At 38.1% G+C, this 25,595-nt stretch overlaps 1 protein-coding gene across 7 annotated transcripts in view; it reads right to left on the bottom strand.

Annotated features, from left to right (window-relative positions):
- The window catches only part of ncor1 (nuclear receptor corepressor 1), a 70,146-nt gene extending 44,565 nt beyond the window's left edge, over window positions 1–25,581 (bottom strand). For 5 of the 7 annotated variants that reach the window (XM_079484424.1, XM_079484427.1, XM_079484430.1 and 2 more), the window contains exons 1-10: window positions 25,238–25,581; window positions 15,421–15,618; window positions 7,079–7,170; window positions 6,526–6,727; window positions 6,138–6,317; window positions 5,561–5,674; window positions 4,671–4,727; window positions 4,532–4,584; window positions 2,610–2,676; window positions 403–575 (exon numbers count right to left, since the gene is read on the bottom strand). In XM_079484424.1, coding sequence (XP_079340550.1) covers window positions 403–575; window positions 2,610–2,676; window positions 4,532–4,584; window positions 4,671–4,727; window positions 5,561–5,674; window positions 6,138–6,317; window positions 6,526–6,727; window positions 7,079–7,170; window positions 15,421–15,519 — 1,037 coding nt within the window. In that variant the 5' untranslated portion in view covers window positions 15,520–15,618; window positions 25,238–25,581. Of the gene's footprint in view, window positions 1–402; window positions 576–2,609; window positions 2,677–4,531; window positions 4,585–4,670; window positions 4,728–5,560; window positions 5,675–6,137; window positions 6,318–6,525; window positions 6,728–7,078; window positions 7,171–15,420; window positions 15,619–24,972; window positions 25,036–25,126; window positions 25,179–25,237 lie in introns of those variants that run through there. The other 2 variants (XM_079484425.1, XM_079484426.1) reach the window with 2 other exon arrangements.
- Between the last annotated feature and the right edge of the window lie 14 nt (window positions 25,582–25,595).

The following is a 25,595-nucleotide window of genomic DNA, read 5'->3' as shown; positions in this document are numbered from 1 at the left end:
GTAAACATCCTTTCAAATATCTTCCTTTGTGTTCAGCAGAACAAAGTAATTTATACAGGTTTGGAACAACTTGAGGGTGTGTAAATTATGACCGAATTTTAGTTTTTTGGGTGAACTATCAATTTAATGTTCCTCTGTTTTGCCTTGGTAGTGTTCCAGAGAGGGAGAGATATCCCTATAATTCAGGGAAGCCCAGCAACCTGTATACCAGGTACTATTACAGACTGACGTCTGACCCAATCACCCACAGGATCCTCAATGCTGATTGGCCAACTGCTGAATCACACTGAACAATATGAGTGTTTACACAAGATGTTACGTCACAACTGTGTCGACAAAAAGCAATACTGGTGAATGTGGGAGAGCACTGAGTCATAAGGTAAACTTGAAGGCCTGGCTGACCTCTGGAAACGTTCATGTTGCTCGCGCTGCTTGCGGATCTCTGGAAACTGCCTCTCGTAGTATTCGCGTGTGCGACTATCTTTGGCTTTACGACGAGGGTTGTTCTCCATTCGTTCGACTTTCTTCTCCCACTCCGTCATCAGCTCGTCGTAACGTTGGCAAATTTTCTGCTCCTAAAAAAGAAATCAGTCGATTGACATGTTTGCTTTGAACGAAATTTGACAATGTCCCATTTGCATTACGTTGTGTCAATCATTCCATCTAATCAACAGTTATAGAGTGAATTCACCCTAAACGAGTGTGTAGATCAAATCTATTTTAAATATCTTAAGCTCCTGAATGTTATTTAATTCTAAGAACCAAGTTAGGCTGACAGCTTTTATTCAAAACCTTATTTTACTAATATAGTCATTATTGTGATGTTATACATCTTACAACATTTTGAATATGTTTAAATAATTAGAAATGTAATTATATCAAAAACTCACTGTGTATAACACCTTTGTCAAAGTCAAAAGATACGATATGTATTGCAGTATTTACAAAGACAAATGGTGACTTGGAAATATGCCCTCAGTGTTTATTAAACAATCATTGAACATTACAACTTAACCACGTCATTTCCTGTCCTTTTTTCTTTGTCCTCTCATCACAACTGTGGCTTCGAGGTATGAAATGGGTCACATAACCTAAAAATCTCTAATATAAAATTAAATAATTGCACCAGATGGACCTTGACATCTATTATTTTTCTAACATTCTCTATGTTAGGCCCAGAAGACCTATAATATATGACCAAAATAATATTCAGACAATTTTGCTTTTGTGATACCACGATATCAGTAATATTGTTACGTCCCTATAACAAAATGCACAAGAAAAAATTTGAGAAACTGATAAATACACATTTTTATTTACTTGTTTTTTTATTTTTTTGTTTACATTTTTTTGTTTTTAACAATGATTTATTTTTCTTGTTACAAATATACCTTACCCTTAAAAAAACAAACACAAAATCAAAGTCCTGTTAATTTAACCAAAAAATGTCTCATAACACCTTCATATTCTCAGTAGTGCTGGCGAGCAGTGTGTTACATGATACTAAAGCTACAGGATTAACAAAGAAACAAGTATACAGAGAATACAAGAGTGCTAAGGAGAGAGAGAGAGTGAGAGAGAACAAAGACATTTAATAAGAAGGGGTTGCCATCTGTGCAGATTCGGTTTGTGTGTCTGCACTACAGTACACGGAGAACAAAAACAGCTTGTTTTTCCCTCTCTGAACAGTTAACCTTCCTCTTGGCTTTTGGCCATTTCCAACGCTGACTGTTCTTGGTCCAAAAGGTCTAACTGACTCGGTCTATTAACAAGCAATTGCACTGAACTATACCTTCCTGAGAACCTATTTAAAAATGTAGTCAAAATGCTTCCGTGTGGCTGGAATAGTGTATATTTAGAATAGGCTTTAAAGAAAACATCCTCATTCACCATATATGTCGGCTGTGGGAAGAGGTCAGGAGACTTGTTCCTAGTCACAGGTGATATTAAAGGGATAGTTCATCCAAAAATAAATATTCTGTCATCATTTACTCACACTCATGTTATTTCATAGATGTGTAAATTAAGTTGTTCCGATGAACACATAGAAAGACATTTGGAAGAATGTTAGTCATTTTCAGATCCGGGACATCATTGACTACCATAGAAGGAAGAAATAAATTAGTCAAATGTGCCTGAGAACTCTTAGTTTTCCTAAATTCTTCGAAATATCTCATTTTGTGTTCAACAAAAAAATCCTACTATGGTAGTGAATGATGTTCCAGAACTGAAATTGCGAACATTCTTCCAAATATCTTTCTCTGTGTTCATTGGAACAAATACATGTAAACAGGTTTAAAATAACCTGAAGGTGAGTAAATGATGAGATTTGTCATCTTTGGATGAACTATCCCTATAAAAATGTTGCTTCACCTCGGGATAGCCTTAACCAGAGATGGAGCAAAGTGCTGAGCAGTAAAAAGCCTAGCGCACATCTTCGTTTTTCAGAATGCCAATTTAAAAAGAAAAACTCCAAACAATAATGGACAGCAACACTTTAACAATGCGTCTTAAATGATTTTCATTTTAATCGCATTTTAGTTTCTCAGCAACTTGATGGAGGAGCACTAACACTGTAATCTAATGTTTACAGTCACAGTGTCGCTTACCCTCTGCTTGCGAGCGTGGTTCCTCCTCTTGAAAAACAGAATCAGCTTCTTCCTCATCACTTGATTCCTGAAGCAATAAAAACCTGCATGTTTACATTCAACCAGATGAAACCAAACACCAATGCACACAACCGTGAACTGATACACATACAAACTTGACAAACAGCTTTTGGTCTTCTCAACCCCATCAAGGAAACTTGAATCCAGGTCAACCTTACAAACAACTAAAGACATGTACCTGTCTCTGTTGTCTTAGTGTCTCGCCTATATCTTTATTGAAATGTGTATCGTTCCACTTACGTTAGTTTCCTTAGGATGAAGTAATGTTATTGTAATATTCCTTGTTTGTAAGTTGCTCTTAAAGGAATAGTTCACCTTCAAAATGTCATTTTAAACCTGTGTGATTTTCTTTCTACTGCAAAACATAAAAGATATTTTTGAAAAATGCTGGTAACCAAAAACGTTTGTCCCCATTGAATTCAATCGTATGGACACAAAACCAATGCAAGTGAATCAGAAGCAAATGTTTTCTGTTACCAAGATTTTTCAAAATAACTTTTTTTTGTTATGCAGAAGAAAGAAAGGCATACACATTTGAGAACCAGGCTTTGAACAAAAGGCACTATTTCTGGTTAAAAAAAATTCAATTGGCGATTCAAAGCACTTCAAAACCCTCACGTTCCGCGTGGAGAACTGTCTGAATCAACAGGATACACGCAATACAGGCAGACTGACCTTGACCTCCACACACATCACTTTAACCTACCAACACAGACAGGATTTCCTTTAGCGATAACCACAAACACACTTTCACCTAGTAAAAACATTCCTTTCTGACACACGCTTAACGCTGTCTTATACTTCCGTGTAAAACCCATGCTTTTGACTAACATGGTGGTCAAAAGGGTTTTTGGCACTTATGGCTTCACTGATCACAATGCCAAAGATGTTCAAGGTAAATGAATAATGTCCAATTGGCCTTTTTACCATTTGGTGAAATATGTTTGGGTTTCTTTATGGAACAATTCAATCTGATACATACATCACTTTTGAATACATTTAAAGGGGTCATATGACACCGCTAAAACAAATATTATTGTTTGTTTTGGATGTAATGCAATGTGTATACAGGATTTAAGGTTCAAAAACACTGTATTTTCCAACCGTGCATGTTTGTGTCTCCTCTTTGCCCTGCCTCTCTGAAATGAGATGTTTTGCAAAGTGCATCGTTCTGAAAAGCGAGGTCTGCGATGATTGGCCGGTTAACCAGTGCGTAGTGATTCGTCGATTACTGCTAGCGTGTGATGGAAATGTAACACCTCTTACCATATTTGCAACATCAGGATCCAAAGCAATTGTACTGACATGTACCCCCACTTAATTGCAAATCTTTTTTTTATGCAGTCAAATCGTGTTAAGAACTGACGCAGATTTGTGGGGGTGTGGTTACACGAGGCATTTCAGGCAGGTCTGGGTGAGCATTCGCTTTTAGATAGAATGCATCTTTTGTTCCGACACTTAAATTTTTGCAATTCTACGTGTCTAAATCATGCATGGGCAACTTATAACAAACCAAAGAATAACAGAAATACAGGTTTAATGCCATATGACACCTTTAAGTTAAAGACTAAAACTCTACCAAACTTTAAAAAGAGCAAACATGTTCACAAGAGAGTGTGTTCAAGTTATTCTCTCTTTCTCCACAAAAACAGCTCTGATCTCTGAGAGGATCTCTAGTTACAAAGCAGAGCGATCACAGCTGTTGTGGTCTGCATGTATACGGAAACGTCGGAGTCCATGTATATAGCTGAAATGTTAAATTCAGTAGAATATATAAAGTACACGACTTCAATAAAGGTCACAATGTGATTAAACTTGCGCACAGCATTATATTACTGGAGCTGAGAGAGACAGATACTCACGTTTTGATGTTGTCATGGTAGACTTTAGTATCAGATGGCTGGTTGTACAGAGGCTGCAAAGAAATGAATAAAGGGTGGCAAGATCAGCTAGATTACCACAGACTCACAAAATAATCATATCAGACAATTTTAAACTCACCAGTTCGACTTTAGGCCCCAGCCCTTCCAGTACCTTATGGGCTTCTTCTGCCTTTTTCTGTGACAGAGAACATTGGAGAGACAGATGCACAATATGACCTTGTGGTTAAATAGTCTGACTGCCGACACACTGAGCAAAATGAACAAACTGTGCTCTCATTTGTTGACTGCAGCTTTGATAGAGTGTGTGTGAGGTTGTGTGTGTCTGTGTGGTGTCTCAAAAGCTCCTACAGAAATAGTTCATGCAAAATGATGATTTATCACTTGTTTGCAAAAAATCTACTCCTCCAGGGTGAAAGGCAATAAAAATAAACATCCCAAAAATCACAATTTCCTGAGCTGCGACATTCTACAACATTCTTAATTCAGCGATGCAAGTTAGGAGATGGAACTCCCTCACTGTATCTGTATTTCTTTCTTCCACCTTGTATTCTGGCAATATTTGCTTCAATTACAATAAACTGTCACTACAGTTTAGTACACTGAAGTTTTTCAAGTGCACCACATGACACCTCTGGATCAGCAGCTAATCACAAGACGTATGACCTAAGTGAAGCTAATACATAAATGAGACCCGTGCTGCTGACATAATGAGTCAGAATGCTCACCGTCTAATTTTGAGCTACAGGAAAAAGAAGATTTTCATCTCAATCGAAAAAAATGTACGTCTAGCGATCCCAATGCTCCAAGTAGTAATTAAACCGAATTAATCCAAAATGATCTCTATTTGTCTATGTTTTCTGAGAGGTGCACCTCCCCAAGTCTTTCCTAATACAAAGGATGCAAAATAAAACATTCTGAAAAAACTAGGTTTCTGTGCACAAGCAGAGAGAATCAACGTATCTGTGCTCATGCAAATTAATTAAAAGGTTAAGAAATGTGCCAAAGTACCCGGTTCTCATCATAAATGATCTGGACGATGCTGCGATGTTTGTGTTCCACAGGGGGCGGCGTCACTGGCTTTTCTGGCTCTACTGGCTTGGCTGCTTCCTCCTCCAATTGTTGCTAAGAGACAACACACATGACAATGCACTTTAAACCTGAAGCCTGAAACAAATCAGCATATTGCATACTTGAAATATGATAAGTTTTTCTGAAAAAAACCTGCCCCAATCCCACATCAAAGTCTGATGTTTTATAGTCTCTGATACAAAAGTAAATGTACTTTTATTTCCACCAGACTAGGAGTATCTTTCATTGCGTACCTAATTTAAGATGCTTTTAATGCAATGTCTAATTATAGAGGTTTGATCAAATTTCTAACCTAACAATATTAGCAATGCTTGTAATTGTAACAGTGATTTTCATGATGCAATCCTGAAGTATTTGTGATCAGCATCTAACAGCACAGGAATAGCTCATACAAGCGGGAGGAACTGTGACATGCCCGTCTCAGAGGGACAACATAAGTATTAAAGATAAAAGGCACAATGTGGAGTTTAAGAACATGCTAAGTGAGGCTACACACCTGTTTCTTTTTGAGTTTGAAAATCTGCTGCTCGACCTTTGCGATTTCACGGTCCACCCGGTCCATGCTCTGAATCAACTCCTCCTTGGAAAGTTTGGAGGGTGATGTGTCTGCATCTTCAACCACCTTACGAACACCACCCGGGGATGAGGCCTCCACCTTCACACTGAACTGATTTTCCTGCACCAGAGGAAAAGAGGTTAAAAGGCAGAACACAAGAGCGACAAACCAGATATTTCAAATCCAATGAAAATGTACCATTCATAACATCCAACATTCTGCTTGCAGTAATGTAGCTATATGTAAACATGTCTTGGTAAATCTTTATTTCTAATATAAAACTGGTTTATTGAAAAGGGTAATGCGTGTAGCTGTGCCTGTATTTCACCTTCTTAACCTCTCCGGAAGTCCTGATGTTGTCCGGTATGGTATGTGAAGGGGGAAGAACAATGTTGGTGGGCTGAGCTCGCGAAAAGTGTGTTTCGGTTAAGTTCTCCATGCGAGGACGTTTGGTCTCCAGAGTCTCCTGCTCCTGGTGAGCTGAGGTGGCATGAAACTGTTGCTCATAGCCGTGCCTGCGCTCCGGGGGCCTGCAAGAGATGACAGAGAAGCTTACATATATTTTGTAGTCGCAGTTTTGTACTAAAGCTTTTAAAAACAAAACACATCCAATTCTAAACCACATTGCAATATTGTGACACAAGAATACAAAATATAATCTGGACTTGATCGTATTGTGAAAGTGTGAAACATTGACACACTGTTACACTATGACACAAAGGGCCACTGCTTTTTCCAACCTGTATGGCCTTGGTCATTTCAGAAGAACAAAAATATTAAAGGATAAAAGGTTAAAATAAGAAACAGGATCTAATTGTATTGTGAAAAAATGAAGAAGCATATTATTTTGCGAAATGGCGGTGAGATGGGAGATGAGTCACCTTTCTGTGCCGGGATGGAATTCTGATAGCAGTGAAGGTCTGCGACGCTGCAGGTCCTGCAGGGGTGCACGGTACTCTGGAACGGTGAACTCCTTAACACACAAAGACAAAGATCAGATAGAAAGAACTGGTCAAAACAAAAACAAAATGGCCTCACAGATGAGGGCTGAGAAGCTTTAAAGTAAAGACATGTGGGCAAAAAGACAGCAAGTATGTACATGAGGGAGAAAGAGATTAGACAAAAGATTTGTTTATGATAGTCAGAGCAACTAAAAATAATATGCAGGTATTATCATCTCCACACTAGGCTATCCCCCTGGCTGATTATCAACGTAAATATAAAGCATTTTTTTGATTATGGATTTTTGAAAGGATTGCACTCTCGCACTGAAAGCATTTGCTAGCTCGAGCTGCGTCAGTGATCGCACATCAGTTGACAGAATAGTCAATTGCACATTATTTTAAGTCTTAAATGTATTTAACTGTAAAGTGTTGGATGGATGCAACGCACTATGTGTTAAACATGTAACATATCTCTCGTCTTCTCTTCTAACTGTTATTAGCAAAATGATCCCCGCAACTTCAGAAGGTGAAGGTGCTTTAAGTGCATCATTGTGCGTCTGTTATGCGCATAACTGTAGTAACGAAGCAAATGCATAAATCCAGTATGCGCATGCCCACGTAATGCCACTCTGCATTGGAGTCTTATATACATTGATAGTTTTGTGCAAAAAACAAGAGATGATAGATAGTAGTATTCTTACTTTAACTCAATTACATTATGAGACTAAAAATAACAGTCCAATATGACTTGGAGGAAAAATTACAGAGCATATATCATAATTTTTTTTGCCTTTAATACAGTACATAAGTACATTAATAAAAAAATTTACTTTTAAAATTACTTATTTAAAAGAAAATGGTGATTTTAATGTAATCAAGGATTACAATTTTAATTTTAAAACAATAACATTTATTTGAAATGTAGTTGAGTAAAAAGTATGATATGCTTTGTAATGTAAGAAAATACTATAACTTATTATTTCTTGGAAAGTTTGCCAAAGGATTAATAAAGTAAAAATAAAAAAGAATCGTTGGATTAGTCGACTAATCTGAAAAAAGAATCGTTATATTAGTTGACTAGTCCGAAAAATAATCGTTACTTGCAGCCCTAGTCTTAACAAGTCTTTTTTTTTATTATAGAAAGACTTAAATACTCCAGTAATTTTGGTTATACAAAGAAGACAAATAAAACTGTGATGGGTCTACTTTTATTTGTGTGAATTCATTATCTACAAAATGTTTTGCTTTTGTAAAAGAATGAAAATATACAGGCTGTGCTTTCAGCCGTCTCTCTCTCCGCTTGCAACTTTCTGAAACGTGGCATCAACTGCTAAAGTGAAGCTGATGTTGTTACTTTTTATTGCTAAAAGCCAAACTTGATGAACACACGTGCACTGAGAGGGGCACCGACCAATTACAACAGCCTGAGAAGCGGAAGCTTGCTTATATGGTTATTTATATGGCGGCATTTCATTTCTAGACGGCCACACTTTTACAAATCTCCTCTGCTCTTTGTATAGAGCTCCGACCCGATGCGCACACACACACAGACACGTGCGCGCACATACACAGATAAGTACAGTTTCACCAGCGGACGGAGAGCGTGTGTGGGAAAATATGTTGCATGAACCACCTGAAAAGCAGATTAAAATTACTCCCAGACAAAGCAACAGTCCAGTTACCACCTGATGACAGGCTTTCCCCCAGCTTATCCTGTGTTCCATCCGGACCGAAAGACATAATGAACCATTAAAAAAAATCTTACAACTTCTGTAGTTTAAATTAAGCAGCGGGTCTACATAACTGAGATGTACACATCACTCACACTCATGGACATTTATGTTGATTATATGTTTCCGCTATATCTTCGAATATCTTTATTTAGCACCAAACGTGCTTCATTTGAACACATTCCACTCCGTGAGCAATGCTTCTCCCGCCAAAGACACGTCGCATATAAATACCTGCAGACACCATGAGCTGGTAAATAAATGGACACTTTTTCTGTAACGCTTAAGTTTGCAAAAATGCAGCAGTAATAAAGTATTTTTAGCTGTCAGTCAATTTGCTATATACTGTAGGTTTGAGACAGATTATAAACCATGACGTCGTGCATCTACATACAGTGGGTACGGAAAGTATTCAGACCCCCTTACATTTTTCACTCTTTGTTATATTGCAGCCATTTGCAAAAATCATTTAAGTTCATTTTTTTCTCATTAATGTACACACAGCACCACATATTGACAGAAAAACACAGAATTGTTGACATTTTTGCTGATTTATTAAAAAAGAAAAACTTAAATATCACATGGTCCTAAGTATTCAAACCCTTTGCTGTAACACTCATATATTTAACTCGGGTGCTGTCCATTTCTTCTGATCCTCCTTGAGATGGTTCTACACCTTCATTTGAGTCCAGCTGTGTTTGATTATACTGATTGGACTTGATTAGGAAAGCCACACACACCTGTCTATATAAGACCTTGGAGCTCACAGTGCATGTCAGAGCAAATGAGAATCATGAGGTCAAAGGAACGGCCTGAAGAGCTCAGAGACAGATCTGGCCAAGGTTACAAAAACATTTCTGCGGCACTTAAGGTTCCCAAGAGCACAGTGGCCTCCAAAATCCTTAAATGGAAGACGTTTGGGACAATCAGAACCCTTCCTGGAGCTGGCTGTCCGGCAAAACTGAGCTATCGGGGGAGAAGAGCCTTGGTGAGAGAGTTAAAGAAGAACCCAAAGATCACTGTGGCTGAGCTCCAGAGATGCAGTTGGGAGATGGGAGAAAGTTGTAGAAAGTCAACAATCACTGCAGCCCTCCACCAGTCGGGGCTTTATGGCAGACTGGTGGAAGTCTCTCCTTAGTGCAAGACACATGAAAGCCCGCATGGAGTTTGCTAAAAAACACCTGAAGGACTCCGAGATGGTGAGAAATAAGATTCTCTGGTCTGATGAGACCTTAGGCCTTAATTCTAAGCGGTATGTGTGGAGAAAACCATGCACTGCTCATCACCTGTCCAATACAGTCCCAACAGTGAAGCATGGTGGTGGCAGCATCATGCTGTGGGGGTGTTTTTCAGATGCAGGGACAAGACGACTGGTTGCAATCGAGGGAAAGATGAATGCGGCCTTCTCCAGAGTGCTCAAGACCTCAGACTGGGTCGAAGGTTCACCTTCCAACAAGACAATGACCATAAGCACACAGCTAAAATAATGGAGCGGCTTCACAACAACTCTGTGATTGTTCTTGAATGGCCCAGCCAGAGCCCTGACTTAAACCCAATTGAGCATCTCTGGAGAGAGCTGAAAATGGCTGTCCACCAACGTTTACCATCCAACCTGACAGAACTAGAGAGGATCTGCGAGGAGGAATAGCAGAGGATCCCCAAAAAGACTCATGGCTGTATTATATCAAAAGGGTGCTTCTACTAAATACTGAGCAAAGGGTCTGAATACTTAGGACCATGTGATATTTCAGTTTTTCTTTTTATATAAATCAGAAAAAAATGAATTGTTTAAATTTTTGCAGTCAATATGGGGTGCTGTGTGTACATTAATAAAATGAAAAATGAACTTAAATGATTTTTGCAAATGGCTGCAACATAACAAAGAGTGAAAAATATAAGGGGGTCTGAATACTTTCCGTACCCACTGTATCGCATTTATGATATTAATAGCATGAATAACCAGCATGTTAAGAGCATGTTTTCATTGGAAAGAATATCTAGAATCAGTTCTCATGGAAAGTCTGCAAGTAACCTTGTAAGTACTCCTGCTCATGATCGATATATTTATTTCAGTTCTCAGTTTTTATGGCAGGTCACATGGCACGAAAAGGTGTTTTTCTGTGTCTTTGGTGTGTAATAAGTTGCCTATGCATGTATTAGACACTTAAAACTCCCAAAATTAAAGTGTCAGAACAAAATGTGCATTCTATATAAAAGCGAATGTTCACCCAGACCTGTCTGAAAAGCCCTGTGTAACCACATCCCCACAAATTTACGTCAGTTTGTGGTATAATTTCAATAAGACTGCTCCAAATGTATATGCAAGTAAGGTGTGTGTACCTGTCAGTACAATTGCTTTGGAACCTGATGTTCCTAATATGGTAAGAGGTGTTACATAAGCAGACAATGGAGCGTGATTGAACCATGAATTGTGTATACACATTGCATTACATCTAAAACAAACAATAATATTCGTTTTAAGATTATACATTTGAACTGCTAAGAATTACACAACAAACAATATTTTCTGCTATTTGTTGCGATTCCGGTGTATGTTCATTAACCTGCTTATTGACTGGTTTTGTGTATATAAACACACAACACCATGATTTTTCTGATTTATTACAATTTGTTTTACCATAGTTCCATTACATCATGGTTAAGCTGTAGTTACTATTACAAAACTATGGTTAATTTGTGAGTCCTGTAAGCATGGTTTAACTATAGTAAAAATATAGTTAATTTCACAAGGGTTTTAAAGAGAAATCAGCAGATCACGCAACACGTATACTATTCTTAAAACATGCCCACAGGAATCGATAAGAGGAATTCTAATTTGAATTAAGTTACTGATTCCCTTTCCTTTCGATTTCGATCCGATTCCTAGTCTTTCGATTTCTATTCTATATTGAAATTGATTTTCGATTCCCAACCCCTAGCAATGACGCAATGCTGCAAATGAAATAAAAAATGAAATAAAATACAATAAAACAGAGACTGAAGTTGAGTATCAGCATGATGGAGAAATCATATTTATTGTGATTTCTGTTCTGTATGATTTGTTTCTGCCCACGTGCAGGAACATGATTTTTTTGTGGAAAACATGAGAGTTTTGTGGAAAACAACATCGTGAGTTTTACTCATAATAAACATGACTGTTGATGAATACATATGATATACACAAAATTTACATAAATTTATCATGTATAATAAAATTTCGAAATTCATCAGTAACTCATAAATACCTTAGATAACCCAACAGTCGTAATGGCCATTATGACCAATGATATAGCCACAGTACTGTATGTGTGAACGCCCCATGACAAAGCACTGAGATAGGTATGGCTCTTAGATGAGAGAAGGAAAAATGTTCTTATTGACCACTTACAGTGTGTAGCACAAGTCACATGTCTTAGGGCCTACAATTCCCAACAACAAGTCCCAGTTAAAGCTACAAAAGTAACTTTTTTGGGTTACAAATAAAATGAGATGAATTATTGAGCCAACATAAACGGATCATATTTTGTAAAATTTTCATGAATAGGGACATTTTTGCAAAACCAATTAGTTAGCGCTTTTGTTTTCTTTTAGTCAGAACAGATAATCACATTACTTTTTAATATGACTTGTAGGTCATAAGGTATGCTATCTTTTCCACAAGATGTGATGAACGACAAGCTACATTTGAGTCTATATATTAGTAACTTTTCTTAAACGTTGCACATCACCTCTGGTATAGTTATTATATATTATTTTCACACCCTCCTACATTCCTACACCCTATCAAGAACCCTGCGCTCAGCAAACGAGTAGCTTCTTGTATTGCCGTCTCAAAAGGGCTCTCAAAAAGGGTACACATTTTTTGCCGTTGATGGTGTAGAACTGTAAACATGGAGGGACGGGAAATGGAATATTTTATCACCAACAAATTTACAAAGCTCCCTTTTGTGTAGCAGCTGAAAATAAAAAAAACAAAGGTAGACCCACACCTAAGCTGGACATTAAATAACCATTAGATGGTAAAACATGCAGTTTTAGAGCAGAATTATATGGTAAAAACGTGTGGGTAAAAGGCTCTGTGAGCCTGAACAAACTTTTCTGCTGGCCATGTCTTCTATTTGAGGAAACACCTGGAGGATTCAATCCATGGACTACAACAGGATTTAACGATATGAACATTTTTGCAAGAGCTAAGGAAAGAGATTCGAAGTCTAACAACCATATTTCTTCTGCTCTTAAATTAAAGCAATTTGGACAGACAGACACATTTGCAGCCAAAAAGGACAGTAGGGTGGATTTTTTTCTTCAAATAATAGGACAGTTAAATTCTAAGTAAATTATACTTTTGTATATGTAATATCATTCATTAACGTAGTACACGTGACGAAAAGAAGGCCTTTTTAAGGCAGTTAACTTAAGCAAAAAATCGTCAGGGAGGGGACCGCTGTAATTAAATGTGCCTCCATTTTAATATCCACAAGCCACCAATCTATATTTTAACTAGGGATGGGTATCGTTAAGGTTTTAACGGTATTACTACTTTTATCTATACCACTTATCGATCCGGCACTTTAACGGTACTCTTATCGGTACTTTTTGTTGTGTTTTTTATGAAAGATAAAACTAAAGCTGGAGTTGTTTTCACCATTTTAAACATTCTTTACTGACCTAACATATCTTATTTCATCACTACAAATTCATTTTTAGGTAATTGCACTGCTTTATAATTTCTTAAGCATAATTTATTATTATTCATCCATTTTAAATGCAGTACTGTGAAAGCATTTTTAATGTTTAAGATTTATTAAGGCTACTGCTAATTTATATGTAGGCTATTTTTTTATGTGATGTGTGATTATTAAATGATTACATACTAATTTAAAGAAACCTTATGCAATGTTTATGTCGGTGTTATTTAGGAAGACTGCTAGGCTAGCATACGTACCTGAGGACGTGGATGATGAACTATTAGCTAGGCAGTCGAAAACTTAGCATTTTTCTGTCTGCACATAAGAAAGATGTTTTGCCAGATTGCTTGTGTTTCCGCTCTTAAAAGCAAAAATCTTTTTGCACTTGTTGCAACGAGCATTGTCTGCATCTACTCGAGTGAAATGTAACCAGACTTTAGACCTTTTTATTCTCTCCGCCATCGTCACTCTATTGCTTTCGTGTTATGTGCTTGCACGTGTTGTGTGCGCGCGAGCTCTGAGTTGTGTGGGACAGACGGACATTTCGCGTGCGAGATTGCGAATAACGATAATGCAGGTAAATGTCTTTAATATTAATGTCTTTAATATTATCGCAAATTAGAAATGGTTTGTCAGTGAAAATATGCTAGGTAACATTTATTTAGCAATAATAAATCGGAAATGTTTTTCTTAATTTCTCCAGTACCGACAGCAGAACCGTTAACGTCAGAGCTTAGATACTTCGGTCTTTCACAATTTAGCCCCGGAACCGATAAAGTACCGGGTTTCGGTACCCATCCCTAATTTTAACTGTGGCAAGTTACGATAGTGTCGAGTTCCACCTTCAACTTTAAATCTAAATTATTGTTCTGCCACACTGCCATCAACTACTTAATTTGCTATTAGCGGATTACTGCGTATGACGCCACAGCATAAACGCATGCAGTGTTATTTTAAGCAGCCAAAGGAGCACTAGCACTACCGCATTAACACTACCGTGGAGTACAGTATTAACACTACGGTGATGTACAGTATTACTGAACACTGGCACAAGCCTACATTTAAAATGATGATGGTATTTTTATACCCAATGTATGTAATGTTAACAAATTCTGTGGCTCACCAGTTCTGAAACATTTTAATATGGTGATGTGAGCCAAACATAACCCGCGATCCCGGCATCCGGTGTGTAAACTTAATATATTTAAACTAGCTTGCTAGCTGGTAAACCACAATTAAGGAATACATACAAATGATTTTTATATTATAAAATCATTACAGATGAAGTGAAGAAGATAACTCTGTAGTAGGCATGATACCTCTGTCTTCTGTAGCGGTAACCCAGTTTTTATTCTTATGAAAAATATGAATATTCAAATAGCATTTTTAATTTTCGAAAAGGTATTGCGGATCGAATATTTGTGCACATACCTAAGCACAACCCACGTAAAGAAAACAATTCAGCATATAACTCCAATTAAAAAACTGAAATTGATAAAGAGGCAATACATCCATAATAAATCTTTTATTAAACCTTTCTAATATTACCGCTTACAAGAGGATGTACCAACCCATGTACCAGCCTGTTTATAACCTTACTAATATACTTTTGCTGTTAAAGAGCACAGTAAAAGAAGAATTAAGGACCACTCTTGGCTACAGACATTAAAAGGGGTGCTAGTCAGAATTTGGAATGCAAAAAATAAGCAAGCAGGTCTGAAGTAGAAGCAAAACCAGAAAAGGTTCGTTTTTGAGACAGAATTTTCGTATTCAACAACCAGCCAAGATCGAGATCTACGGTAGAAGTCTGCACAAAATCATGCATTATAATGGGGAAGTGCAAGGTGTGCTTGGTACTGACCGGTTGGTGGCGTGTGGCATATTGCACGGAGTGTGGTGGATATCGACTTTGATCGCTGCTGAAGGACCCCTGGCTGGGGGAGAAGCCTGAACTAGACATCCTGTGGCTGTCTGGTGGGGTGCTGGAGGCTCAGACGGGGCCTGAACCACTGCTACTCAATCACGGCTTGATGTCGGCATGGCCGTGCTTCCAAACCACCTGAGAGACAAAGAGAGAGGGGGGAACAAAAACATTGTTAAGAGCCAAGGATTCTGCAGGATTGCGTACCAACTCTTTCCATGACAGAGCAAAATTCTAAAGGTCTAGGCTCACTAGACGCAAACAAATGGCAGCTACCTGTTAATGAAAAATGCTTTGTTTCACTGCATTGGTATGCAAATGTTCTCTTTGGTTTTCTGCAAAAGTACTGGTGTAAATGAGTAGAAATGATTTAAATTCTCTAAGATTTCTAAGGATGCAATATGTCAGCACAAAGTGCATCAAGAGGTTTTCATATATACAACACTAAATTGCCTTGCCTTTACTGGGAGAGATTGGTGGTTCACTGTTGACCTGAGAAGTTAGCTGGATGATTAATCTTAGATAACTTTCCAAAAGGGATGCTCATATTGATCGTTTACCTGTTAACCCATAGCAGAGATTTTGAGCGATACATCTGTTAAATAATTTAAAAGGTTAACTTATATTAACAATATTTTTAAGTGATAATAATAACAGTTTAATAATGCCTAAAACAGATTAAAATCTGGTCACACAAACCACTTGACGAAACTGGACAAGTGTAATTCATCTGATTGTTGAGGCCACATTTGTCAGGGCTTTACTCCTCCTAAAATAGTGCACTGGCAGCCTTGCTCAAACTCAAGTTCGTTGTGTTGAATTTAAACGCGCGACAATCGCGATCACAACGTCTCACAGAAGCTTTGCATCTGCAGCCTCTTGTGAGCTTTGGAGAGGAGAAAACTGCCACGCTTTAACCACTGGGCCACTGATAGTAACTGATGTAACAACACTATATCTGATCATTCATTCATTCATTGCTTAATCAACATGTCGGACCAAAAAAATATGTTGCGTTTTGTTCAGACGAAGCGCACATACCATGCGCCTTTTTGGATAAACCCTGACTTTCATTCAGTGGGGAAATGTTGCCAGTACTGCCCCGCGAGGCAGGTGTGAGGTCTCGCTTTGGTTTGGTCTCACTCGCAGCCTGACTATGCAGTGAGAAAAAGGGAGAAGCAGCACATTTAATTTACCATACGGCAGCCGATTCGCGAATAAAAGAATACAAAACAGTGTTCCAAACACCTGTCAATGACTCACTGTTATGTTGACTGTTTGTATATACATGAGCACAATTCACCTGTAAATCAGTGCTGGATAACATATATAGAGGCTACGTGTTGTGTTGTAAACAATATCACTTCTCTTTCACATGTGTATGGTGATTTTGTCAGATGATGACAGAAACAGAATCAGAAAGTATGTTCAGAGAATAGCGAAATTAGCCTGAAATTGCAACTCAAAAACCAAGAATGACGATGACGTCACAAATATGTTAATTAGCGTGACATCACCAAACGCCACAGTTCCCAAGATTCCTAGCGGAAACACTGCACGTTTGTGGCTTTTCATTTCTTGCTATTAATTCACCATTGTAATCTGATGTTTACAGTCTTTTTTTAAGAAATATCTACATGATTTCTAACTGTATGCAAGCATTGAACAATCGAGAATCGAATAGAGTTTGGGAATCGAAATCGAATCGTAACATTTGAATCGATACTCAGCCCTACTGTTTAGCTCAGACACATTTAAGCATAATGCTGTCTGTGATATCTACACATGGTCTGACACATACCAGTCTAAGGTTTACTGTATAGTTAGATTGAATCAAAAAGTTAAGTGAATTTGTTTGACAGAAGACACGCTTGAAGACCTCTGTACCATGATCTAGCAGCACAGGAGTCTGTTTGCATATCAAACAGCAGGAATCCCCAGCACTAGAGCCTGCATGGGTGTACTTTAGGGCACAAAAAAGATTTTCCATACACACTTCCAAAATCTGTCTTGGACAAAACTAGCAAAGTTGGAAGCATACACAACCAAACTATTGTTTGGTATGGCCAAACTTTTACAACAAACTATTGTTTGGTATGGCCAAACTTTTACAACAAACTATTGTTTGGTATGGCCAAACTTTTACAACAAACTATTGTTTGGTATGGCCAAACTTTTACAACAAACTATTGTTTGGTATGGCCAAACTTTTACAACAAACTATTGTTTGGTATGGCCAAACTTTTACAACCAAACAATTGTTTGGTATGGCCAAACTTTTACAACCAAACAATTGTTTGGTATGGCCAAACTTTTACAACCAAACTATTGTTTGGTATGGCCAAACTTTTACAACCAAACTATTGTTTGGTATGGCCAAACTTTTACAACCAAACTATTGTTTGGTATGGCCAAACTTTTACAACAAACTATTGTTTGGTATGGCCAAACTTTTACAACAAACTATTGTTTGGTATGGCCAAACTTTTACAACCAAACTATTGTTTGGTATGGCCAAACTTTTACAACCAAACTATTGTTTGGTATGGCCAAACTTTTACAACAAACTATTGTTTGGTATGGCCAAACTTTTACAACAAACTATTGTTTGGTATGGCCAAACTTTTACAACCAAACTATTGTTTGGTATGGCCAAACTTTTACAACCAAACTATTGTTTGGTATGGCCAAACTTTTACAACCAAACAATTGTTTGGTATGGCCAAACTTTTACAAACAAACTATTGTTTGGTATGGCCAAACTTTTACAACAAACTATTGTTTGGTATGGACAAACTTTTACAACAAACTATTGTTTGGTATGGCCAAACTTTTACAACCAAACTATTGTTTGGTATGGCCAAACTTTTACAACCAAACTATTGTTTGGTATGGCCAAACTTTTACAACTAGGGATGCTCCTATCCGATATTCGTATCGGGTATCGGCGTCGATACGTAATAAAATTCTAGATCGTGTATCGGTGCAATTTGTCACCGATACCCGGTCTGACACAAAATTTGTGCTAGACGATGTAAAAGTTCATGGAGACACCGGCGCTTAAACTCTCTCGTGGGCGGCTGTGCATTGCGCAACGTGCGACATCATACGCTAGCAACGTGCGACATCATACGCTAGCAACGTGCGACATCATACGCTAGCAACGTGCTCTGTACGTAGTGCACGTGAACAAGTGAACATATAGCAGCGAACAGCATGGAGCGAGCCAAAATATCTGTCATTTGGAGTTATTTTACAACAGCTACGCCAATAAGTTCCACCGCTTTCATTGTTATGGATGGGCAACCACTGTCCGTCGTTGCGAATAATGGCTTCAGACTCCTTATAAACCACCTGGAGCCGCAGTACGCCAAGCCGAAGCGTAAATATTTATCTGATATTTATCTCTACCTTGAACTGTACCGAAAAGTCTGCAAACACATATCCGAAAAAATTAAAGATGTCAATGCGGTGAGTTTTACAACAGATATCTGGAGCTGCGACGTGTCCCCCGTGTCGCTTTTAAGTTTAACCGCACACTGGTTGGATGAGAATTTTGTGCCACAAAATGCCACGTTAAATGCAACAAACATGTGCAGTTTTACTAAGCTAGGGAAGCTAGCGTTTTATTCATCTGTTTCTGTGTTGGATGTTAAATTTTATTTTCACTAAACTTTAGTTTAGTTAAGTGGACTTTGCTTTAGTGACTAAAGCATTAAAAAGATCTGATTCATGTTATTTTAAATATATCTAAAGCAGTAAAGTTATTACTTTTTTTGCTCAATTTCAGCTGCTTTATTGCGAATTGATTTTTTAAATATTTTTGCACTTTCTTAAAAATTATTAAGAGATTTTGTTTCCATTTATTTATACCCGTTTATCAAGCTAGTGAAGCTGTTGTTTTATTCAGCTGCTTAATTTGCACCTTAATTTTGAATGTCTTTTGTCCAAAGATAGTGAAAAGTTTTGTTTTATTTTTCATTTGTTTTGCACCGGTGCTGGTTTAATAAACTATTTACTAAGTTTTTGAATCATTAGTTTGTTATTTTGTTTTACGGGGTCAGGAAATTTATGTTAAGTCGAGCCTGATGTCTTGTACTGCAATGCACATAGTTTATTAAGTAATTGTGCACTTTACATTTTTTACCTTAGTATCGGATCGGTACTCGGTGATTCCTTGCAGCTATCCAAATTAGCAGACTGCATCAAGGATATAAAACATTGCTTGTAATTTCCTTCTTTTAAATTCTAATTAAACAGAAATATTACTCATCGGACCAAAGACACGTAAACTGAATATATCTGATTATAACCTGCAAGTTGAAGGATGTACGATATAGGGCGATATATAGGACAGCAACCTGTCATTTCGAAATCACATCTCAAATGTCACAAAAACAGCCTTTTTCCACCTAAGAAATGTTCCCAAATTACAAAATATTCTGTGTGTTGCTGACGCGGAGAAGTTTATTCATGCATTTATGACCTCAAGTCTTGACTACTGTAATGAACTACTTAGTGGTTGTCCTGAATCATCAATAAACAAACTACAGTTAGTTCAGAATGCAGCTGCCAGACTTCTAACCCGGTCCAGAAAACACCACTAAATAGCCCCAATGTTATCAACCCTTCACTGGCTACCCATCAAGTATCATATTGACTTTAAAGTTCTTTTAATCATTTATAAAGTCTTAAAAGGTTAAGCTCCTACCTACATAAGAGAGCTTCTATCACCCTACAACCCATCAAGCATTCACTTAATGCAAAATAAACCACTGGGAGACCACATTTATTAGATATTATTTACTAGAATAATTTAACTTATAATAAACACCATGTACTGTGTTTTACCTTTTTTGTGTTTTTCGGTTTTCTTATTCTCCCCTATAAAGCTATTTTGGATCAATCCACATTGTGAAAAGTTCTATATAAAATAAATTGAATTAGAAGATATTTATGAATATATTTGGTTGAAGTCATAAAACTCAAATCAATGAAAGTCAAAAAAGTAACCCCAGCCCCCTGTGACGTTAAACCGGCGTCTTCTAAAACCAGTTGATCTGTGCAAAAAACGATACTATTTTCACATCTTCAGGTGAATTCCAATCGCACTTCTGTGCCTAATGCACTTAAAGGTTAGATCCTATGTAGTGCGAGTTCTGAAGGGAGATAAACAGCTGTTTTACCAATCATACATTGGTAATGTTTCCCGTAATTTAAAAAACAGTTTCCTTTATCTGAGACAACTGTTCACTTGGTGTACCCTTCCCTGCAGTAACTTTTAAGGGCACAAGACGCGTTTTGGTGTGCGCAAACCTGCCCATGGCTGTGGATTGCAGATTTTAACATTGCAAATAAGATACGTTTTCTGGACAGACCGATTAAATTGCTATACAAGACGTCAGTATTGTTATGAATATTACTTTTGTATTGAATGTAGCAGGGTTTTGGAGTTGACTAGCCTTGGATTATCATAAAGGGGATTAGTAATTCCCGTCATGTGTACATTTACAGTCAGAGTATTTTGCATACCACTGCGCACTGGGTTCACGCAAACATACGTCATCAGCCCGCTCATGTGCGATCTGCAGGCAGTGGGACAATGGCGGACAGAGTGCAGGTACCTGGTGATGTTCGTTATTGTAGTAATGTAATTTACTTTGTTCTGTAATCTTTCCTCAACGGTGAATGTGACATGACTTCACTGGAACCGATTGAACAGCTTCTGGTCGGTGTGCACGCTTGTGTGTTTTGGAGGTGGCGTGGCTTTGGATGGTGTTTCGCGAGAGGGAGGGATCGTATGATTGCACTGTAGGCAGGCAAACGTAAGCATTTTCCAAACGATCTTCTCTGCTAGGGCTGAACGATTAATTGAAATTAATCGAAAATTTGCTAATCGCATGAGGCTGTGATGTGAAAGTTATGAAACACGTATTTTCAAGCCTGCTTTCAGTCCCATTCATGCTAACAAACTGAGTAAGCGCACCTGGTTATGCCCAATCAGCACTGCCGTAGCAAACTACGTACACTAGTCATTAAAAAAGCAAACAAACAGAAAGCGAGAGAGAGAGAGAGAGAGAGAGAGAGAGAGAGAGAGACAGGGATTATGGCATCTGCAGAGTCAGATCGATCAAATAAGGCAGATAAATACTAAAGAAAATTCTAATTCAGAAGACCGCACACATTGCCTGTCCCGTGTCATACTCGCGAGTCTCTGTTAATGAAGTCTAAACTTTGCAGTTGTTATAGGGGATCCTGTCACTGTCACCATGGAAGTATAAAAGGGTATTTTAAGTCAATCAACAACACTATTTCCTCTCTCAATCAGTAGAAAATGTGATTAGTAACAGAAACATTAAATATATAAATTAAAAGTCTAAAATGAAAGTCTAGCGCAACCGTTTCAAAAGCATCAACCCTACAGCAAGGACAGAAAGAAGCATAAAGAAATATCAGATCAAATAATGGAATACATTTGGTTTGATCATCAGCCACTATATATTGTGGAAGACGAAGGGTTTCTGCGACTCATGTCACAGGCTGCTATGTTTTATGTAAATATGTTACTTGCCAATATTCAAATGTCAATTCATGAGACTTTCTCTTCTCTTAATTTGAATACTTGATATTAGGGTTCGGCGATGTCAACCAAATTGGCAAATGATGGCTACAGTAAAACATTGGGAGGCGGGGCGGGGCTTGTGTCCACAGTTTGCAGAACAGCTCCTGCTCACTAGGAACAATTTTAAGCAGCCACCAGAGAACTGAAAAATGATTAAATTATTATTATGCTATATATATATATATAAATAATCAATATAATAAAGGCTAAGTGTTACCCTACACCCACGACCAACCGTCATGTTGTTTTTTACACAGAACCAATGTAAATAACATTATCAAATTTATACAAATTAGGGATGGGCAAGGTCTATCAAATTGGTATAAAGTGGAACATCGCCATGGACGATGACATTACTATGCGCGTTATAAAGTGAGGCCCGTCTTTATGCGATGCGAGCTGCACAGACACACGTACGTCTTTATACCGTGCGGGATGTGCAGACACAGGCTTCTTTATAAAATGCGGGATTCGCAGACGGCCGTCTTACAGTTGTAAAATCAGGCAGGTCTGCGCAAACTGTGCTCCCTCATTATATAGCGCGATCTCCACACTTAAGTCAGGCCAGTCTGTACAGCGCGAGCATAAATGCCCCTTAGCCTTGTTCATATTTGTTCACGAAGTGACTTGCAGTGAGAGTCACGTGACGAAAGTGAAACATTTGTTGGAATCACGATGCCGGCTCACCATCGTGATGCCTGTCAGCCATCGACGATGGCATTGTCTATCAGGCCAACCCAACTTGATATAAATTGTTGTTAAATATATTTGAATAAATAATGCTATGGAAAAGCTTCAAATAGCCCCTATAATCGGTGATCGTATCGGGCGATACAACTTTCAGTGAACAACGATCGGTCCCAAAAATGATCGGAGCACCCCTATTAAACAGTGATACAGTGCATAGAAAGATGCAGTAAATGAAGGGCATGTGTGCCCGTTTTGCTTCCAGGGAAGCTTACGGTTTCACAACAACAATGATCCAAGATCAGTTCAGTGGTTTAGCATAAAATGGCACCCTCTCCACAGATGGAATCTCTTCGCTGACAAACTCTCTAGCATCTACGCACCTTGCTTAAAGGGGAAGTTCATACAAAAATCAACTTTGTGTGATTGTTTTACTCACCCACATATGACGTTAAACATGTTTAGAGAACTTCTGCGCATAGTGGCAAAGGTTGAATTGTTTTGAAGCAACGAGAATGCTTTATGTGCGAAAAACTAAACTAAATAATAGATATATTGTCCTCTCTCTTTCAGCGAGGGCAAGCTCTCCTATCTCTATATCAATAGATGAATATATCAATCAAAGCAGCTATTTTGGTTTGTTTTTCTCAAATGAAGCGTTCTCGTCGCATCAAAAAAATGCAACAGAGCCACTATGCGCAGATGGCCCCATTTAACAATGTCTTTAGTACTTTTCTGGACCTTGGCAAAAACTGACACCATCATGTCTATGAGGACGCCTGGAAATCTCTCGGATGTCACCTAAATATCTTTATTTGTGCTCGGCAGACGCCAGAAGTTCTCTAAACATGGTAAACGTCATGTGGGTGAGTTAAAAAAAAAAAATCACACAAAGTTGCTTTTTGAGTGAACTTCCCCTTTAATGTTTGAACGCATCGACAAACAATGTTTTAAGCAACCAAGTAAACTGAACAAGACAGCAAATCACAATCGGTTTGTTTGTACATACATTCTCATTACAGCTCATCTACTATACATTCTTGTGATGAGAGAACGGACATTACAATGTCACCCTGAAATCAAAACCCCAGAAAGCAGAGCGTCAACGTGGCAGCTTGCCCCCAAGTGTTTTCCAGCGCTTGCCTGCTCGCTAACATTACTGTACCATGCTTGGCTGCAGACACAGGAGCACAACAATTACACGTCCTGTGTTCCACTTTACTGTCCGCCAGCCAGCACATTAGCAAACTATTATAAAAACCAACAGCGATGAGAAATGGAAAAAAGGAAAAAAACAAGCCTGGCATGCTATAAAAGCACATTATATCTTTCCTGATGGCATGCCTAATTGAACTGCAAGTGGTGCTGCATACGGAGTTGAGTTTTTTGGTGCAGGGTCAAAAGAGAGAGAGGCCTTTCATAACCAACAGATATCCCGGCATTGCTTGTTACAAGATAAAACAAACTAACATGTGTCCATTTGTGATATTAAGCAACATGTGATCTGTAAGTGTGGGGGACAAGTCCTTGTTTGCCCTGTCCTAAAACACAGTAACAACTTTTCCCATATTAACATTATGCAGACATTAGGATGTAAACCCAGCAAAGGATGCAAAACAAACTCTGCATTCTAGCACAAACCTAAATGTGTTTTCTGTGTGCAAATCCTCTGGACATGCAAGAAGTCACTCACAATTAATATTGAAATGCTACAAAAAGAAAACATGCACCTTTTACCAACAAGACTTTAGCCTCTGTACACTGTAATCCTTAAGGTTGTTTGTATATAATCTTATATCCTAACAGAAATATCTTGTAAAAGGCAAATCGTTAAGTTTTTAAAACGTACTAAGTCCAAACATTACGTAATTTACAGGCAGATAAACATTAGTGAATAGCACACAATGTCTTCAGCACGTTTCATATTTATAAATTGGTGCATGACTTTACAAGATCACCAAGGCTTTTACATGTATAACAGGCTAACCCATTAGTGCGAGTCATCATCATATACTTCAAGTAAAAAACACAAACGACTAGTGTCTCTATATGAACACAGAGACTTTAAATCGATTTCTGCAGTAACGTTCAACATGGTGTGGTAAAAACAGGCTCTCGTATAATCTCTAATGGCGTTACGTTAGCCAGGAGGCTACTAACTTAGTAGTTCAACGAGGAAATACCGTTTTGTCGAAATCGAAGACAAAGGCCTGCGTGTCGCTGCTCCGCTGAGACACGAATAAATACTTTAAAAATATAATGCAAACAAATATACTGGGTAAAGGTGCAAAAGTTTAACTTGGTCTAAGAGAAATAGCCTTCAGTTCAATGTTTCACCTTTGCATTCAAACCCGCGTCGCCATCTTGAACACAAGCGCTCAGCTCTGACTAACCTGCTTGTAATACACAAGAACCCGATAAAATATACATTTTGATGAGCAGACTCACCTCATTTCCACACAGATAACCCAATACGTGTCGACGGGTGATTTTGTACGGTGAGGATGCGAGATACTGTAATCCGTAGGCAGAGACAGTGCTACTGCGCGAGTGTTGCAGTCACAAACAAACACTTCAAACACAAGGCTATCGGTAGATATTTGTCATCACTAAGCCGTGGATATATAAAAGGTTACGCTAGTAATTACTACACGGTAGAAACGTATCGGTTTCTGTTTGTTAAACGCCAGGTTGCTTACATTTTGTGCAGCTCTGATGCACCTGAGTAGACGAAGCGAAAGAGTTTTTCTCAAGCTAACAGGATGAAACGGTGTGACGCTCAAACTCTCCCCACACAGGCGGCCGT

This window comes from Barbatula barbatula (genome assembly GCF_947034865.1).
Source record: "Barbatula barbatula genome assembly, chromosome: 2".
Lineage (NCBI taxonomy): Eukaryota > Metazoa > Chordata > Actinopteri > Cypriniformes > Nemacheilidae > Barbatula > Barbatula barbatula.
This window is presented reverse-complemented; position numbering and strand designations above follow the sequence as displayed.